Source organism: Dryas octopetala, chromosome 4, assembly GCF_963921425.1.
Source record: "Dryas octopetala chromosome 4, drDryOcto1.1, whole genome shotgun sequence".
NCBI classification, from domain to species: domain Eukaryota; kingdom Viridiplantae; phylum Streptophyta; class Magnoliopsida; order Rosales; family Rosaceae; genus Dryas; species Dryas octopetala.
In genome coordinates this window covers 24,496,817-24,516,119 of record NC_141369.1, presented here as the reverse complement: position 1 = coordinate 24,516,119, position 19,303 = coordinate 24,496,817, and the positions used below count along the sequence as shown (strand labels likewise).

At 36.1% G+C, this 19,303-nt stretch overlaps 3 protein-coding genes across 4 annotated transcripts; all 3 read left to right on the top strand.

The window, feature by feature from the left end:
• Positions 1-3,938: 3,938 nt before the first annotated feature.
• CSLC04 (Cellulose-synthase-like C4) lies at positions 3,939-7,077 on the top strand. The gene is made up of 4 exons (XM_086239050.1): positions 3,939-5,110; positions 5,281-5,589; positions 5,683-6,087; positions 6,188-7,077. The coding sequence occupies exons 1-4, from the start codon at positions 4,481-4,483 to the stop codon at positions 6,827-6,829; spliced, it is 1,986 nt and encodes a 661-aa protein (XP_086095176.1). The 5' UTR covers positions 3,939-4,480; the 3' UTR covers positions 6,830-7,077.
• Positions 7,078-8,199: 1,122 nt separating this feature from the next.
• Positions 8,200-11,725, top strand: LOC147288667 (Polynucleotidyl transferase, ribonuclease H-like superfamily protein). 2 transcript variants are annotated; one of them, XM_086239052.1, is made up of 11 exons: positions 8,200-8,387; positions 8,532-8,668; positions 9,187-9,345; positions 9,489-9,569; positions 9,798-9,869; positions 10,242-10,337; positions 10,485-10,577; positions 10,662-10,805; positions 10,926-11,033; positions 11,300-11,351; positions 11,449-11,725. In XM_086239052.1, the coding sequence occupies exons 2-11, from the start codon at positions 8,570-8,572 to the stop codon at positions 11,481-11,483; spliced, it is 939 nt and encodes a 312-aa protein (XP_086095178.1). In that variant the 5' UTR covers positions 8,200-8,387; positions 8,532-8,569; the 3' UTR covers positions 11,484-11,725. The 2 variants fall into 2 exon arrangements, with proteins under 2 accessions (XP_086095178.1, XP_086095179.1); XM_086239053.1 differs by lacking the exon at positions 9,798-9,869.
• Positions 11,726-12,013: 288 nt separating this feature from the next.
• Positions 12,014-13,501, top strand: LOC147288666 (Heavy metal transport/detoxification superfamily protein). The gene is made up of 4 exons (XM_086239054.1): positions 12,014-12,386; positions 12,653-12,706; positions 12,804-12,863; positions 13,073-13,501. The coding sequence occupies exons 1-4, from the start codon at positions 12,084-12,086 to the stop codon at positions 13,199-13,201; spliced, it is 546 nt and encodes a 181-aa protein (XP_086095180.1). The 5' UTR covers positions 12,014-12,083; the 3' UTR covers positions 13,202-13,501.
• The last annotated feature ends 5,802 nt before the right edge of the window (positions 13,502-19,303 follow it).

Below are 19,303 nucleotides of genomic sequence, written 5' to 3'. Positions count from 1 at the left end.
CATGATCAATTACATCACAAGTTCACAACACGTTTCATCTTTGCACATTTGGTGTATGCATGTATGTAAACATCTCACTATCTCGTGTTGTTGAAAAAAGAGGAAGTACCGTGGGTGGGTGTTTGAAATTTAAAAGAGGAGACGGGGTTGGAAAGTGACAGATGGTGGCGTCAATTTATTGAGAATGGTAGTAGACACGGCACTGCTTTATGATTTATGATTTATGGTTTATGCACGATGCTTCAGCTAATGTAGAAAACATGCCTTTCACAATCATGAATCAAACAACTCTCTCTGTCTTTGCCTACTTGCCTCTTTAGGTTAATGATGCTTTTAAGTCAGTCTTTGCTCATTTAGGTAAGGGGTTGGTTGGACTCATGGGCCTTGTGGAAGCTAGGCCCGGTCCACCCTATTGTTTTCAGTTCACTTACTCTTGAGGCCCACCGTTTTGGATGGACCTTACTAACTTGTGTAAAGCTGTGCAACAGGGCACATCTTAATCGGGTCCAAAAAGGTATCCCAAATTTGTAACTTGGAAAAGTCTGCATAGGGTCCTTTAAAATTGTAAATACATAAAACTGATAAAAGGGCACTCGGGAAAACTTGAATTATGGTTCAAAAACTGTGGAAATGCATTCGTCTAAAAAATAAAAAATAAAAAATAAATAAAAGCTGTGTAAATGCCAACCATCTCCCTCCAGGTCCTTTAAAGAAAAGACTTCAAGGGATGCATTAATCATACACACATATATATATATATGTAGTTTGAAATTGTTTACTCAATTTAATGATATCTTAATGACTCATTAGTGTAGATGAAGAATTTTTATTAAATAAATTAAATGCAGATAAATGTATTGTCAAGCACTCAAGCTTACTCATTAGTATAGGTAACTGAGCAAATTTTGCAAAGCAATAGATAGAAGTTTCATATATCCTCGTCAGTACAAGGGGCAAAAATTATTATATATATGGTAGAATTGAGTATGTTAAAAATTGTGTGAACTAGACTACTAGTTGATGTCTATTCTCTCTGCAAAATATTAACTTGCGGAATAGATTTTGGGTCACTAAACCTGGATAGGTACAGTGCGGTGCCTAGCTTCGTCCTCTCATCCTATACATCTTTTGACTTGGACTTGGTCTTAATCCCTTAACTGACCACATCTAGTGGCTGAAAAGCCTGAAAGGGCCATACAGAGTTTGAGGTTGATACTATTCTAGAAGGCCTTAGACTTGGAGATGCAACTGCAGCCAAAAGTCCAATGGATCAGCCAGCTGGGTTCAGCAGCAGCCCTTTTAAAAATAGGAGGATAAGGGTTATTTATAGTTATAAGAGAACCTCAATAAATTGGAACCTCAGTTCAGTTGGATCTAATTAATGCAAGGACTAGCTCAAAATCTGCAGAACCATAAATTGGGGAGATCCAATAACCTTGGGATTAAATGGGGAAGTCTGGCTAGCTCCTCTGAAATTCCTGAACATTGATCTCCACTGCAACTGTGCAAGGCTAGCTGATTCGACTTGACATTGCTCTTGGTCAGTCTAGAGTAACCATTATTCCATTTTCAAGTGTACCATATGCAACTTTTGGTGAGCCCTATAGGGTGTTTGTCTTCTCTTACTATGTTTTGGCTGGCGAAATTGGCTGACCAATTTGTGAAGAGGGGTTGTCTTTTGGTCAGGGCACATTGGTATTAATACTCTTTTGTTAGCTTGTTATCTGCAGCATGTCTATTTACTAGTGTGTCGGCAACCCACGATGCAGATATATCATCATCATACACCTCATATTGATGTGAAATGGGTCTATAATTTGTATTCCTTATATATCCTCATTTTCCTAATAAGTAGTGCCCTGTTCACTAAAGTTTTGTGCACTCAAGGACTTGAGGAGGTGTGTACCAAAATGAAGATGAGCAAGTTGCTAAGTCTTATAGACCCCAAAACAAACAACTTTGAATCCTACAATTTCAAAGAGATGCAGAAAATGAGAGAGGAATATATAATAATGTTTGCACATGAAAGTTTCCCTACCTTATGTTATACGGAAAAACAGAGTTGCAATGAGCAATCACAATCAGCTAGCTAGTGAAGCAAAGCTAAATACTTGTATAGTAATATAGTACTATAGTGTGTGTGTGTGTGTATATATATATATATTGACGTGTACAGGCTAGCTGATCACATGGGAGTTGTAGTAGGGTAACATTCAGATCACATGTGAGAGTCTGCCAAACGGTCAAGACACAATCGTTTTGAGATTCATATTATCTGCCATATCCTCTACTGGGCTCTGCTGGATGACCATGAGTCTGCTTGGGTTGCACTGTTGCACATAAATTTCAAGCCTCCATATGTTCCTTTAATTAATTGAATGCGGTCCAAATTGGCACAAAAAGTTATTCATCATAATTTACTAGTAAACATATAATAGTCTTCTTTCATGAACTTTGTGTGTACTGTTTGATTGAACCTGTAAATAACCGTTTTAACTGACGCTTTAACTTCAGGGCCTGGGTTTTCAATTCTGTGTATTCAACTTCCAAGTCTCCACCGAAAAGGGCCTGCAATGTTTTGGCTCACAAGCCTCACATGGCCACTAAGGAATCATTCTCTGAGAATGACTGTCCCACTGCAATAAATTAATGCATGCTGGATTTGTCTATCTGCCTAACTTTTTCTGTTTTTTTATAAAGTGAAAATTGGAGAAATTCAATTTGGACATATGTATGCTGTATGCATAATTGCATAGATAATAATCGTTTTCTTATTCCCTTTAATTAATTTCAACATCGACTGCAAATAAATATCTTTTTTTTCTTTTATTTTTCCTCCACCTCTTTCTGTCTCTCTTAGACTCTTTCCTATATATAATATTCTCTAAATAACCAAAACTTAAAACAGAGAGATACTTGGTATATACTATATAATAATGCATCACATATACATAATACATCCAGATGATATGGGGCTACCTCCTGTCTACGTATAAGTGAAACGGTCAACGTGGCTTACATGGGCCATTGCATTATTGCATTTATATCACATCGATATAATTCTGATATCTGCTGAAATTTCAAATTTGCATGCATGAAAAGTAGGAATAAAAATAATGACAATGACATATTTCACTAATTTGGAAGAATAATATGCAGAATTGAAGTCTTTGAAATCACCTAAAAGCATTTGGTGATTTGCAGGGTAGGCATATCCTAGAATATCAGTCAAATCAGATGGTCGAAAATATAATAATTGGCCGCATACTTCTTTTTTTAAAAAAATAAAAATAAAAATTTATGGTATTATATAAATTAAATGCGGTCCAAGCATAACGCAGTAACGTGCGCCAGGTTTGACTTGTCTTATTTTTTTTAACCCCGGAATATTTTTCTTGCATTAATGACCTTATTCATACGTTCAGACTCCAAGTATTTGCATTAATCATAACTCTGGATGAATGAATTGGACACCATTCAGACTTTGACATCCATAGTCTTAAAAAAAAAAAAAAAGACTTTGACATCCATAAAATTAAAATGAAATTGATTAATCGAAAATTGTCAAAGTGGGACAAATGGGACTACTCTTTTTAATTAGGCACGTATGATTTGCACAGTATGAACATTTAGACTTTGTGTGCTTCTGTTATCTTCTGATGTTTACATTAGAAATGAATTATTAATTTAATTAAAAGGAAGGACAGGTTACAACCAAAAAGTCCAAATTAATTAGAAAAATGAACTAGATCTTACATAATGACAGCCGCATAACATCAAAGTGACAGAGGTGGGCTAATAAACTATAGTCTTCTAATTTAAACTAAAGACTCAAAAGAGGAACCGAAACTTCTGTGCAAGTGGTATGCCCAAATTAGCAGACAAGAACCACTTTTTATATATATGTGGGGTGATCTGAAATCTGGCTGTAACCTAGTTGTCACTCTAAATTTATTGATCATTAACCAGACGACCCAAGATTGATGCATGTCAAGACCTCAGTGTTCCTGAAATCATATATTACTAGTTTATTTTAAAAAGAATCAATAATTGGGTGCCATTTTTACATTGACTAGGCTTTCCTTTACTGTACCTGATCATTAGCTAATTTATAACATATAATTATGAAATCTGGACCTTCCCATTCTTACTACCTCAGCCTCAAAAAGAATTTATATCTCTCTTCTCCTGCTTCTTTATTTGTGGTAGTTCACCGGAGCATAGGACAGTGAGTTCATGCTCTCTCACTAATCTCTCTCTCTCTCTCTCTCTCAAAATCCTCATTTCAAAGATCCAGATTTGGGTGGAAATTGCATAAAAGTTGACTATTTTCATGGGTTCTTCTTTGTATCTTATTCTCCTCTAATATGTTGTACAAGTCTCATAGCTGAATACCCAGTTCAGGCTTCAGTTTCAAGATTTGATCTGGGTATTGCGTTTGTTTCCTCTGTTTTTCTCTGTGGAATTGAATTCCCAAGAAATGGCTCCAAACTCAGTTGTAGTTACTATCGAGAAGCCTGACAACTCTGCACCAGAGGTCAATACTTTGGATTCATCTGTCTTTCTTGAGAAGCAGAAAGCAGTGAGCACCAAGCAATTTACATGGGTTCTTCTTCTGAAAGTCAATAGAATTTTTGCTTGCCTTTCCTGGCTGCCAATGGCGTTCAGGGCCATGTTTGTTTCAGTCAAAAAACGAATTGCCTTATCTGACATGAGTGATGAAGAGCCCAAAAGCAGAGGAAGGTTGTACAGATTCATCAAAGCTTTTCTTGCTCTGTCAATTGTAGCTTTGGTTATTGAAGTCATTGCGCATTTCAGAAACTGGAATTTGATTCAGCCTTGGGAGGTTCAGGGCCTGGTGCAGTGGTCCTATATGGCCTGGTTATCATTCAGAGTTGACTATATTGCCCCTGTGGCTATAATGCTCTCCCAATTCTGCATAGTACTTTTCCTGATTCAATCTCTGGATCGACTAGTTCTTTGCCTTGGATGTTTCTGGATCAAGTACAAGAAGTTGAAGCCCACAATTGAAACAGATGCTTATGACATTGAGGATTCTTCTACTTTCCCAATGGTCCTCCTTCAGATTCCCATGTGCAATGAGAGAGAGGTAACAGACCAAACTAGCTCATTATTTGCTTATCTGTATATTTACCTTTTTGGGTTATATTTCTAAATTGATTAGCTTCATGGGTTTCAATTTCAATACTATAAGATGCCTTTTTGTATATATTGCCTTCTCATATTGCTTAAAACATGTTGTTGTTGCTTAACATGTAGGTGTACGAGCAATCAATTGCAGCAGCATGCCAGCTAGATTGGCCAAAAGACAGACTTTTAGTTCAAGTTTTGGATGACTCAGATGATCGAAATTTGCAGCAGCTAATCAAAGACGAAGTCTCATTATGGAATCAGAAAGGTGTCAACATAATCTACAGACATCGGTTGATCAGAACTGGCTACAAAGCTGGCAACCTTAAATCAGCCATGACCTGTGATTATGTCAAAGACTATGAGTTTGTGGCAATATTTGATGCTGACTTTCAGCCCAATCCTGATTTCCTTAAACTGACCATTCCTCACTTCAAGGTGTGATTTTTATCATCCCCAATAAAAAGAGGAAAATCTTTCTTATTATTTTCATATTAATAGTGGCTAACGATCCTGAGATCTTTGTCACAGGGAAAGCCTGATGTGGGACTTGTCCAAGCTCGCTGGTCCTTTGTGAACAAAGATGAGAACTTACTTACAAGGCTCCAAAACATCAACCTGTGCTTCCATTTTGAAGTGGAGCAGCAAGTTAATGGTGTCTTTCTCAATTTCTTTGGATTCAATGGGACTGCAGGAGTTTGGAGAATTAAGGCCTTGGAAGAATCAGGAGGGTGGCTAGAGAGAACAACAGTTGAGGACATGGACATTGCAGTCCGAGCACACTTGAATGGATGGAAATTTGTCTTCCTTAATGATGTGAAAGTCCTCTGTGAATTGCCAGAGTCTTATGAAACTTATAAGAAACAGCAGCATCGATGGCATTCGGGTCCTATGCAGCTCTTCAGATTGTGTCTTCCTGCTATAATAACTTCCAAGGTTTGTTTCCCCTTCATTAATTTCTTTGTTTACTTCTAAATTTTCTGAAATTATAAGTTTGTATAAAAATTTATGGTTTTCATATATACTATTTGTGCAGATATCAATGTGGAAGAAGACCAACTTGATATTTCTTTTCTTTCTTTTGAGGAAGCTAATACTTCCCTTTTACTCATTCACATTGTTCTGTGTCATACTTCCATTGACCATGTTCATACCTGAGGCTGAACTGCCTCTTTGGGTAATTTGCTATGTTCCCATTTTCATGTCCTTTCTAAACATCCTCCCATCCCCAAAATCTTTCCCTTTCTTGGTCCCATACCTCCTGTTTGAGAACACAATGTCTGTCACAAAATTCAATGCCATGGTCTCTGGGCTATTTCAGCTGGGAAGTTCTTATGAATGGGTGGTGACAAAGAAGACTGGAAGGTCATCTGAGTCAGATTTGTTAGCCCTTGCTGAGAGGGAATCAATGTCTGCAAGTGAAGAGAAGATCCTAAGGAGGAACTCTGAGTCTGGTTTAGAATTGTTAAGTAAACTCAAGGAACAAGAAGTAGTAGTTCCCAAGAAGAAGAAGAAAAATGGGATCTACAGGAAAGAGCTTGCTCTTGCTTTTCTCCTACTCACAGCATCAGCCAGAAGCTTCTTGTCAGCACATGGAGTTCACTTCTATTTCTTGCTTTTCCAAGGGTTGTCATTTCTTGTTGTAGGGTTGGACTTAATAGGTGAGCAGGTGAGCTAAAACAAAGTGCAATTTCCCATAGTTATTTTTGACAACTATGTTGAACCTTAAGGACAGATTTGCAGCTCTTTGGTTTTCAAAGTTGGATTCAATTACATGTAGAAACATTTGCCATTTGAACTAGAAGCATTGGTAAGATACAAAAAATGGGTCCATTGTACAATGGTATATGTCATCAGTGTATGAAATAATGACAATCAGTTATCAGTATAAAACAATTCAGTTATTTTTTCAAAGCTTTGTTGATCTCAAACAGCACATCGGATATCAAATTCGAACCAATAGTTCTTTCATCTTGTTTCTGTGAATGGAATACACCAAACGGTCAAACAATCTTGCCCTGGATTTCAATTTCAAAGTACAATAGTATATGATTTCTCAATAATGTACAGGCTGTATTGTAATTTTTATAACAATGACATATAAGTTGTTAGAAATAGGAAACACAAGCAATCTGGGATAAAAACAGAAGATGCTTTTGTCATACGGATTCTTAATTAGGATGATTCAGGCTATCATATGCAGACACGTTACATGTCTACATTTGGTGGCATATTGGCATCTAAATCGGTGAGCATTTAACATAGCCCTGCCCACTAAGAATTGAGACATCTTGGCAAAGAAAAAATCCCCATGTTTTATAGTTCTTATTTTTCTAATTTGTAATATCTCTTTGTTACTCTATATTTTTTTAGTCAAAATAATTTTACTGAATTTATATTGTCCGAGTAATAATAATAATATTAGTTATCTTCATTCTAAAAATATTTCTCACTGAAGGGGATAAGATATAGTTGTTTTGTTCTTACTACATAAGATAAATTTAACCCCACTTGCTCACTTAGGATGCACCAACTATTCATTAAAAAAGAGAATAGTGGAGAAGTCTTAAAGTTCGAATCTCCTTTCTCCCAGATAAAAAAAAAAAGTATATTTTTCCTAACCTGTAATCTATTTGATACAGATTATATGATTCAAAGTATTCAATGAATGGACCATTTAAGATTGCTCTCAAGTAAAAGGTTCGTAATGGAAGGGCTTAAGCTTAGTTCAAATGGTAAGACAGGTTAGGATAATGGGTTAGAATTAAAATATATTAAGGATTCAATTCCCCTAACTTAATTAAAAATTAATCGTAATTGATCGCATATTAATGGGAGCCAGTTGTGGACTCTGGATCGGCCTGTTTGGCCTATGTAGGCCCAACGGGCTGACTCATGGTAAAGGTCAGGTTCAAAATTACAGTGAATCACCGCATTGGGCTAAATCCAATGGGCCAATGGATTGATGGATGAAAGGATCGCGGGCCGAGTGCCAAGTCTATTTGTGGGTTTGTGCCGTCGAATGGGAACAAAGTAAGAAAGACAGATTCTCTGTGATCACCTTTCACGATCATGGAGGAGACAAGTTCCTCATCCCTGTGAGTGTGCCCTGTTGTGATCACCACTGCAGTTCCTTTCGTTTCAAGTAAATTCACCGGTGACTACTTAGTACTTGACTAGACGTCTCTCCTATTTGTTTCTCAAAATTCAAATTTTACTTCGCCACAACTCCCTAGGTAGGCTCGTCATGTTCCACTGTACTACCCACTACCTGGTCTTTCAAATATTTAGGGTTTCACTGTCTTCATTTATAATCTAGACTACTTTCTAGAAACTATCTTTATTAAATATTGCATTTGAGTTTCCTTTGGTGTTTGCAGTACTGGGTGGGTCTTGAAAGTTAGATATTGGAGCTTCAATGGAGGAAGAGAAGGATGTTTTTTATGTTGTTCGGAAGGGGGATATCATTGGAATATATAAAAATTTGAGGGATTGCCAAAACCAAGTCGGTTCTTCGGTAAATTTTTACTACCTTATTATCTATGCTATAGTCGTTTAGAATATTCACATTAATAGCATTACTTGAGCTGATTCTCGTCTTCTTTTTTTGATCAATTTTTGCATACCTAATTCATTTCTCTATTGGGTCTTCTTTGTTGTGTGAAAATAACCGTTCCTTGCATTGTTCTTGTAATATTTTTTCTTGGACAACACTATTACTGGACCTTAGGATCTTATTTCTTGTATGCTACTGAGTACATGGCTTGGTTGTGGTGTATATTCTGTGAAAAACTTGTGATTTCTGGTGGTAGGTATGCTACTCCCTAATTGTGAGTTTGTAACTGTAGCTTTCATGTTTACAAAGGTTAGAGTAAAATTAGCTTCGATTAGGTTGTATAAGTGCCCATCTGTTGCTCACTATTTGGGGGTAATTCATTGAGTATGAGAGATTAAAAGAAAAATTGGTTTTCTTTTTGAAGAATTTAATGTCATTTAGTTGTGCAGAGTATATATGAAGTTTCTTTTCGTTTTTAGGTATGCAATCCTTCTGTTAGTGTGTTCAAAGGCTATTGTTTGCCTAAGGAGGCTGAGCAGCACCTTGTCTCACACGGGCTTAAGAACCCTTCGTATACTATCAGTGCCAGTGATGTGAAAGATGATCTTTTTGGAAATCTTGAACCTTGTCTTTACCAGGTTTGATGATTTCATGTTTTCAAGCCTTTGTTAGGTGCTCTGGTCTTCTCCATGGCATGTGGCATGGAAGTACTCATTGTATGATACAGGATCTTGTATTTGGTTACTGATTGTATAGTTGGGTATATCGATAAATCTTTCAGGAGCCAGCTTCTTCTCTAGTAAAATCAGTTGTGTTGGACTCCCCACCTAAGAGATTGCAAGTGCTTGAGCCGGACAACACTGTAAGTTCCATATGCTACATAGAAAACACAGTCTGCACTGAACAGTTTGATCAATTGAAGGATAACAGTTTGTAACAATTATGTGGGCATTTCAAGTAACTGATAATTTTAAAAAAATTTCCTTATCAATCCATACTTAAAATGATGTTAGTTGAGACCAGATTACAGATAACATGTTGCTTTAAATATTTAGTTTTATTTAATTATCTTTGTTATTGTTGTCTTAAGGAATCATGCAAGTCAAAAAGATCTGACCAGATTGGCATCGAAATGGAGAGGCCTACATTTTGTCTTGATTATGTAGGGCCTGTTTGGTAACATTTTTGTTTTTAGTTTTTCTTTTTCAATTAAGATAAGAGAAGGAAAAATGAGTGAATAGTGGGAAGAGAGATGATAGATGTGATGAAGGGAGGAGAAAATATGTATGGAATGATTCATGAAATAAAAACTAAAAACCAGAATCAATTTTAAATAGTTTTTATTTTTTCTTAGTTTAGTTTAATATATTCTCCCTCATTTCTTCCTCACATCTTTCATATCTCATCTCCCCACCTCGTTTCACCCATATATTTTCCTTTTGTCTTGTTAACTATAAAAACTAAAAACATAAATGTTATCATACGGGCCCATAGTTGCAGTAATTATTTACTTGTTATTGTATTTATTCTTCAGGAGATGGTTGGGTCCACTTCATTTTCAACGCACTCTTCGAATAAGCATTTCAAAGCTGATAACTGCTCTCAAACTCTACCATTTTCTTCTACTTATGTAAGTTGCTATTTGTCAGCAGTCACCACCACTAATATTACACTTTGGTATTTTATTTCATGCCCCTATAACTATGTGTTTAATCTCATTATTAGGGTTATGTGAAGTAACATTGCAAAAATATGCCTTATCTATGTCTTTTTCCAGAAATCCTGTATACTTGAGTTTGATGGTGCTTCAAAAGGAAATCCTGGACAATCTGGTGCAGGAGCTGTGTTGCGTGATGAAGATGGAAGTGTTGTATGCATTCAAAACTTGTGACTTTAGGACATATATTTTCTTCTAGAATGTGACTTTTTTTTGTAATGACATTGTGTTCTATAGGTCTACCGGTTGCGTGAAGGGGTGGGCATTGCAACAAATAATGTTGCTGAATATCGAGCTGTGATTCTAGGATTGAAATATGCTCTTAAGAAAGGATATACGCATATTAATGTTAAAGGAGACTCTAAACTTGTTTGCATGCAGGTTTGTATCTATTATGCTTAAATATCTGTGGTCTTTCCTTTACCACCCCTTCTGTTACCTGTTTGATAATCCATTTTGAAATTTGATTTGTCTGTCTTATAAGAATTTCTGTTATAACAGATACAGGGTCTCTGGAAAACCAAAAATCCGAATATGGCTGACCTGTGTCAAGTGGCTAGAAACCTCATTGAAAAGTTTCTGTCATTTGATATCAATCATGTTCTTAGGGTATGTACAGTCATGTGCTGCAGAAAATTTCTCTATTTAATACTTGTATAACAAATCTTCAAGACATCAAAAAATTAATTTGATGAGAGTACAGTGACAATGAATAAAAATTGAATTCTTTTTCAAAAAATGGCACAGATATTTGAGAATTAGTTGGTCTATCATTCTGTTAGTTAGAAAATAGTAACTGTATTGTTTTGTCTGCTACAAGCCTACAATTGTTTGAATTTCTGTTTAGCAAATGACATAATCTGCTATTGTTGCAGGAATACAATTCTGAGGCTGATGTTCAAGCAAACCGAGCAGTAAATCTTGGAGGTACTTGGCTTCCAGCTCTACTGAAATCTTATGGTTTTCATGGTTTATGCTTTTTATACATATTCATTAGAACTGATTGGATCTTATGCTTGAGCAGATGGACAAGTTGAAGTGGACTCCTGCGGGAAGTAGCTCAAACGTTGGAAAGGGAGGGCATTGTTTTTAAAGTTTTTGAGAGAATCAGAACTGGACTTGTTAATCCTTCTTTTTTTGAGCAGGTGAAGTGAATTTAACATAGCAAATGTACTGAAATGCATCGGTTTTTGAACTTTTGATGGAGCAAGTTCTTCTTGATGTATATCCCTAGTTCCCAACCCTGTTGGCTGTTGCATAGATTCTTGTATTTATCCAACTCACTTTTAGATTTAAGTTAATGTTCTGACTTCTAGAATCCAACTCACTTGTTTGTGTAAAATTTGCAGTGATAATTTTGAACCCAAATTGGCAATTTCCAGTTTCCACATACTTTACGATAAAATTAGTTAATGTAATTGACATCAAGAAAATAATTAAGTTTGATTTCTAAGAATTTTGTTCTGAAGTAAATTTTGAAAATAAGAAATAAAAAATTATATAGTCAACAGTGGGCCACAGGCCCAAACCCGCTTTTAGGCTTTTGCCTCTTTCATAGTCATTACTCACAGCATCGTACTCATACCCAGACAGTGGCTCTTGGCTAACACTTTGGCGAGAAGAGGATTGAGAAAGAAGGATAAAACTCACCGAAAATAAATGGCCACCATTTCAGTCTCTGCATTTTCAGCTCTGCACTCGCTCTCTACCTTCAACCATTCCCATTATGCCCTTGCAATTCCCATTCCTTCTCCAACCCTTCACTTTCGAAACGTTTCCACCTCCTTCAAGCGCTTAACAGTCAAGGACAACAGGTCCCGGAGACCCACAATTCTGAGGGCCGTCGAAGAGGAAACCCTAATTCCTGTTCAAGAAGAAGAAGCAGCAACCAGCAGCGACCCACAGGAGCAGCCCGTTTCGGTCCCCGTTTCGCCCTCCGACACTCTGACCATGTTCTTTCAGGTACCCAGTTAGTAATTTTTGCCAAGTTTGCAACTTGACGATCAAATTGCGTTTCTCTTATTTGCATTCTGCAACTTGATTTACGGTTTTGGTGTCTATTTGACACATTCGCTGCAGATTTCGTATTAATTGTTTCTTTTGGGGTTAAGCAATTTATGCATGTGCCTCTTGTTTCTGATTCTGAGGACATTGAGCAAATTAGTAAATTACAAGTGCTTAGCGTTAGTGTATTATATATGACTTTTTGTTTTGCATAATATCTCAAGGCAGATGGAACAATGAGTGATGCTGCTGTCCCTTCAGTGACCAAAGCCTTAGAGGTACCTTTTTCATTTTTCAGTATGTGGGTGTTGACATTCTGAATCAATGCTGGATTGGACTAAATAATTTATCAGTCATTCATGGATTTTGTTGTAGGCAACTCAAGGTGTTACCAACTTAAAGGTTCAAGTTGTTGAGGGTATTGCATGTGTAGAGGTGTGTATGGCTAATTTCCTCGACTGTGGCGTAGTAACAGATACGATAATATATGTTATCCATGATGAGTAAAGTTTACCATATGTTGAAGACTTGATTTGCTTAACTTCATATGTGCTTTGGCCACATCTTTGCGTTTTTGGGTGTTTTAATTCTGTAAGACACATTCAGATTCCAATGAGAATGACAAGTTTTTTCTGTTTTTACAGTTGACAAAACAGACAACAGTACAAGCTACTGGGGTGGCTTCCAGTTTGGTTGAGGCCATACAGGGTTCAGGCTTCAAGCTACAAACATTGAATTTGAGTTTTGAGGAAGAAGAGGAAATTGTTGTCTAGAGCTTGTATGCTGATGAGGGTATAAAAAATTGGAGGAAAAAAGAAAGAAAAACAAGAACTATATTGTTGAAGCTCTGTTTCCTTAGATATTTCATGGTTTGCAGTTAGTGAGGGTCAAAGGTTTTATTAGGGATGGGCTGGCTGCCTCGACTAGGTCCTTAGTGAAGTTGTATTTTGGACAGAGTGGATAAACAATAAATATCATTCTTGTTGAGATTGTCTTTAGAATGCAATTCTTGGTTTCTTGTGAAGTGACTCACTTTTATTATGTAAAGTTTCATTATGCTAATTTTCTGCTCACTGCATGCTTTACTTTCTAATACCATTGTTCAAGGTTGGGCACTTGGGCCAAACTTAGACTGAGTTTTTTTTTATTCGGCTCCCGGCCAGTTCAAGTCTGACCCAGTGGGCTTTTCTAATAGGATCAGGCCAGGCTGGATCTAGGCCCACCCTTTATTGGATGTTTAATACTCAAATTTTAAATGCTAAGGTCATAACAAATTTTTTTATTTATTATAGGTGTATCCGTGTATACACTAAATATGTTTATTTTTATATTTAGTATGTGACGTGAGAGATAGAGATACTGAATATTACTCGGATACAACAGAGTTATGTCACTATCTGAATCATGACTCATGGCGGCACTGTTGGCACAGAATTATCATTCAACATTAGCTATCGCTTTGTTTTTTTTGTTTTTTTTTTCTCTCTTCTGAGTGTGATAGGGAGTTATTTAAATTTACACCTTTTTAAGTTTAATTTTTTTCACATGCACTTTTTAGGATTTAAAAAATTACACATACATTCTATAAAATTTTAAAATTATTACATATAACCCTTTACAAGAGAAAATATTATTAATAAAAATATATATATATATATTTGTATTGAGATTGAACCTTATATCTTGAATAATATTATTAAAACAATCCACCATTTTAGCTAGGAGTGGGTTCGGCACGATAACCGTACCGAAACCCACATACCGACTTCCGACCGAGAATGAGCGGAGGAAGGATTTTGGACCCCGATACCGTGCCGATGGTAGTCGGAATCCGATGCATTCGGCATCGGTCGGAGCTAGGTGGTGTCGGAACAGTACTCGGCAAACCCACTAGCAGCAAAACCTATAAATGCAAACCAAAGGGAGGCGGCGAGACAGAGGGGGGTTTCGAGTGGGCAGAGACCAAAGGGAGATAGGGGAGGAGGAGGCGAGTAGTCGAGCATGATGAGCTCGGCCTTGTCACCAGCCGTTGCCAGAGGGCGGCAGATCGAAAAGAGAGGTGATCGGGGAGGGAGGAGAGAGAAGAGAGATAAGAGATCTGGGAGAGAGAAGGCCATGAGGGAGAGGAGGAAGAAAGAGAGAGTTTGGTGGTGGTCTCGCCGCCTAGCTCGCCGGCGTCATGTCGGACTAAGGAGAAAGGGTGTCGCGGGAAAGAGAAGAGAGAGACTTCGAGAGTGAGAGACTTTGAGAGTGAAACAAAAAAAAAATCTGTTGTTTTGAGTTTTAAATTTTGTTTAAGTGGATTTTTTAAAAAATTCATTTATTATTTAGATTTTAGACATTATGAAATTAGGAATTTATGAATAATAGGATTAGGGTATTTTGGGGTTTCGTTTGGGGTTTGGACTTTGGGGTTTAGGGTTTAGGGTTTTTTGGGGTCAAATTTCAATTGGGGTTTGGTTGAGGTTTGAAGTTTTTTATTTTTATTACATATGTTTTTTAATTTATAGTATATAGTATATAGTTTATACTTATAGATAGTAGTTAACTAGTTAGTAGTTACTAATTACTAACTTACTATATAGTATATACTATAAATTTATAACTTATAACTTATAGATACTAAACCCTATAATTTATATATTTTTTTAATTTTTATAGTATATAGTTAATAGTTAATACAATAATGCTAGTTGTCCCACATTTTTGTTCCCACATTTGTATCTCACCTGATGTGTCATTACTTTACTGAAAGAGTATTTCCTTTTTCTTTTTTAGGTTTTATTTTTTAATTTTTCGTGTCCAATGTATGAATGTTATGTCAGATGGTATTAAATTGTGGTATAAAAATGTGGTAAGTGTAGCATTACTGAAGAATAGTTTATATGTTTTTTAATTTATATCATTAATTATGTCCTAAACCTTAGGGTATAGCACTATAGCAGTATAGCCTATACTCTATACTTCTATAATGTATTAATGTATATAGTATATACTTAATAGTTAATACTATGTAGTCTACATTACTTTACTACTTTATACTTTTATAGTATATTATAAATACTATATACTATTTAGTATATAGTATATAATATAAGTTATATAACTATATATTATTTACTATTTAGTATATACTATATTAGTATATTACATTATTAGTATATTGGTATGCTACATTAGTATATTACCTAATAGGGCTGTTAGGCTAAATGACTAATACCATATACCAATAATAATATATTATATCATATTATACATTTATGATTGAGGTAATTACATAAATCATAAATAGTCCATAACTCCATAGTCCATATTGATATTAATATATTATACCATATTTTACTATATTATATCATATTATACAATATACTAATTAAATTACTAATATTATCATATTATACTATACTATACTATACCATATTATAGTATTATACTATATACTATATACCAAACTCTAAATTACCAACTATGAATCTATGAAGTATAAATTTATAGTATTCGACTATTAGGGTATAGAAATTAGTAATTTAGTATGAGATATCATATACATATACTATATAGGGTTTATAATTTAGTATAATATTAGGGTTTGGGATATTTTTAATTAATTTTTATATAGAAATGTATTATATAAATTAAAAAACATATAAGTTAATAAGTTATAGGGTTTATAAATTTATATATGTTTTATATAAATTATAAAAAATTAGAAATTATATAGAAATGTATTTAGTATTTTAGTATTTTTTATTTAGGGTATATCGATATAGTATAGAAATATATAAAAATGAATTATTTTAATTATATTTTTTTAATATACGATTGGTATCGGTACTGTCGGTACCGAGTTTTGTGAATCGGTACCGTTACCGAAATCATCGGTATTGGTATGAAAATCTAGTATCGGTATCGGTAACCGAAATTTTTGGTAATTTTCGGCATAATGCTTGGTCGGTTGTCGGTAATTTTTGATTTTTCGGCATAAAATCTCAGCCCTAATTTTAACATATTTTTTCATTATTTTTATCTTCGTAAAAGATTATGTGCAATAATTTTAAAATCTCATAAAATATATATATAATTTTTAAAATCTAAAAAACGTAAATGTAAATAACTCGTGTGATAGCTATGGCTATAGCCTATAGCCGTAGGTACCATATGGATAGCTATGGCTATAGCCTAAAACCGTATGTACCATAACGAATTTTTGTAAGATAATTATACCCTCATAATAAAATGACATTTATACCCATAATTATATAGGACACTTTTAATGAAGTTGCAGGGTTTTGATTTGTGGTGAGATGTGGAGAAGGGTATATGTGGTATATGCCAGGACCAAGCGTGGTCCAATGTGAGGGTCTATTATGAGGATGACTGTCTTGCGCCCGGATCTGATCTCTAGATCAAGTGATTGTGTCCGGCCTCGAGGGAGTGAGGTCGGGTGGTCTTTTCCTTAACATTTCCTTTGCCATCAAGAGCTGGAGAGTTTGACGTTTATGTGAGTCTCCATAACATCTTAAAATGTATATTTATTTGACGTTATTTGTTTTTTAATATGCTTAATTAGTATAATTATCCTAAGATGTGCATTAGTATATATAAATTTTTTATACATTTAGGTGGGTGAAGTGAAATTGAATTTAAAATTTAGGTCGATAAATTCGGCCAAAATTATTTGGGCGAAATCATTATTTTGGAGAATAGTTAATTACAGTATTTCTTTTGGTCTCTTTAATGGCAGTTTAAAGCCCTAGCTAAGGCTAGGGGTTACATTTCTCTATAACGGTATTGATAACTAATTGTGATTCCTTCTAAACTTCAAAGCACGTATTTGATTGTTCAATTCCTTAGATTTCTTTTTTTTGGTAATTAAGAAGGCCAAAGGCCCAAGAACAAAACTAACAATTCACTAGACGAGACCTAGCCAAGCCAATACAATCATCAGATAAAACGGAAACACAACTCAGAGGAGGAGTTTCAAACACAAGCAGACCAAGCTCCAAAGAGTGGCCTAAAGCAGCAAGATGGTCTGCAGCCTGGTTCTTTTCCCTGAAGACATGAGAGAGCCTACAACACCAATCTTTCTTAAGCAAGCAGTGCCACGCATTAACAAGGGCACCAAGAGGGTGAGTTGCACTATCATGTTGTAAGACAAGATTGACTGCACAGCAAGAATCCATTTCTACCAAAATTTGTCTATACCCACTGCGCCAGGCAAGATCAAGACCATAATACAAACCCCATAACTCAGCAGCCAAGACCTCCCCTTTGCCAAGATGAGCAGAAAAGCCACCAAGCCATGTACCATCAAAGTCCCGAATCAGCCCACCAGCACTTATATCACCATCAGCCGTAACTCGACTCCCATCAACATTAAGCTTAACCCAATTTATGGGAGGAGGAGCCTAAGCAATCAGAACCTGACTTTTAACCTTAGGAGCACCATTGGCAGAAATAGCAGAAAACCATTCCTTAGCCATGCTCGCAATAATCAAATGAGGCTGAAAAGGAAAGGAGAACTCGATATCAAAAATATCTTTGTTCCTCCACTTCCAAAGCAACCAACAACCATAACAGAAAATTATATTCCATGGAACACCTGCACTAGAAATTTGATTGCAAGTAAGATTAAGCTTAAGCCAATCATCAAAGCCAAGAAAAGTGGAGTCTAAAAGGTGAAAAGGCATCAATAGATCATTCCACACCAACTTAGCTCTCCTACAATCTCTAAACAGGTGACCACAAGATTCAATTTGGAAACCACAATGATGACAAGCAGGATTAACACAGAGGCCCCTTCTCCATCTTGTCTCGTTAACCAAAATCCTGTTTAAGCATAAAAGCCACAAAAAAGTCTTAATACGAGGAGGAACTTTGAGTTTCCAAAGAAAAGCCCATGGCCACTCCTCAAGATTATCTTCATCAGCAGCAATTTTATAGGCAGATCGAACAGAGAAACATCCATTGGAAGCAGGACCCCAAGTCCAACCATCCTCATTAGATCCCTCAAGAGCCACTGGGATAGCCGCAATCACTTGAACTAAATCCTCAGGAAGAACCTGCCTCAACAGAGGAATATTCCATTGATGCTCAACACAAAAATCAGCTACCAAAAGGTGCAATTGATCAGAAACAATAGGACTAGTAGCCCAATCCATTAGCCTTCCAAGACCTGTCCAGTTATCAGACCAAAACAACGTACTGGAACCAGGACCCACTCTACGCTGAAGACCCTGTTTAAGGAGAGATAAACCATACAACACCCCTTGCCAAGTGCTTGAAGTACCAGCAGGTTTAAGCTCCCCAAGGATGGCAGTTGTACCTTTTTTGAGATATTTACATCTAAAAGTAGAAGCCCAAAGCCCCTCATCTTTTTGGATCAGCCTCCAACCAGATTTTGCAAGAAGAGATTGGTTCATCAATCTCATCTTTTTGAAGCCCAACCCTCCTCTCAACTTAGGAAGACAAGCCTGACCCCAATTAACTAAGTGCATCTTCTTATTTCCAGGTGAAGAACCCCACAAAAAATTTTTGTTCAACCTGTCAATACAATCACAAACTGACTTAGGCAACTTAGCAGTCTGTTAGCATAAATAGGAATAGCAGAGCTGACAGCCTGAACAAGAGTGGCTCTACCAGCCATAGATAGGGAATTGACCTTCCAAGAAGCTAACCGAGCCTGAACTTTCTCAACAATATCCTTGTAAGTCGCTTTGGTAATCCTAGAATGAACCAAAGGAACCCCAAGATACTTGCCAAGATTATTACAAAGGGGGCTACCACACACAGAGCTAATGTCCCTAGCCAAATCCCTGGAGGTATTTGGAGAACAGTAAATACTGGACTTCTCATAGCTAACCAATTCACCGGAA

Bases quoted from the DNA above. Each gene is read 5' to 3' on its own strand.
- CSLC04 (XM_086239050.1), top strand. From the start codon at position 4,481: ATGGCTCCAAACTCAGTTGTAGTTACTATCGAGAAGCCTGACAACTCT. The intron at 5,111-5,280 runs GTAACAGACCAA...CTTAACATGTAG, and splicing joins CCATGTGCAATGAGAGAGAG to GTGTACGAGCAATCAATTGC. The intron at 6,088-6,187 runs GTTTGTTTCCCC...CTATTTGTGCAG, and splicing joins CTGCTATAATAACTTCCAAG to ATATCAATGTGGAAGAAGAC.
- LOC147288667 (XM_086239052.1), top strand. From the start codon at position 8,570: ATGGAGGAAGAGAAGGATGTTTTTTATGTTGTTCGGAAGGGGGATATC. The intron at 10,578-10,661 runs GTATGCATTCAA...TGTGTTCTATAG, and splicing joins GTGATGAAGATGGAAGTGTT to GTCTACCGGTTGCGTGAAGG. The intron at 11,034-11,299 runs GTATGTACAGTC...CTATTGTTGCAG, and splicing joins ATATCAATCATGTTCTTAGG to GAATACAATTCTGAGGCTGA.
- LOC147288666 (XM_086239054.1), top strand. From the start codon at position 12,084: ATGGCCACCATTTCAGTCTCTGCATTTTCAGCTCTGCACTCGCTCTCT. The intron at 12,387-12,652 runs GTACCCAGTTAG...TAATATCTCAAG, and splicing joins CTCTGACCATGTTCTTTCAG to GCAGATGGAACAATGAGTGA. The intron at 12,864-13,072 runs GTGTGTATGGCT...CTGTTTTTACAG, and splicing joins AGGGTATTGCATGTGTAGAG to TTGACAAAACAGACAACAGT.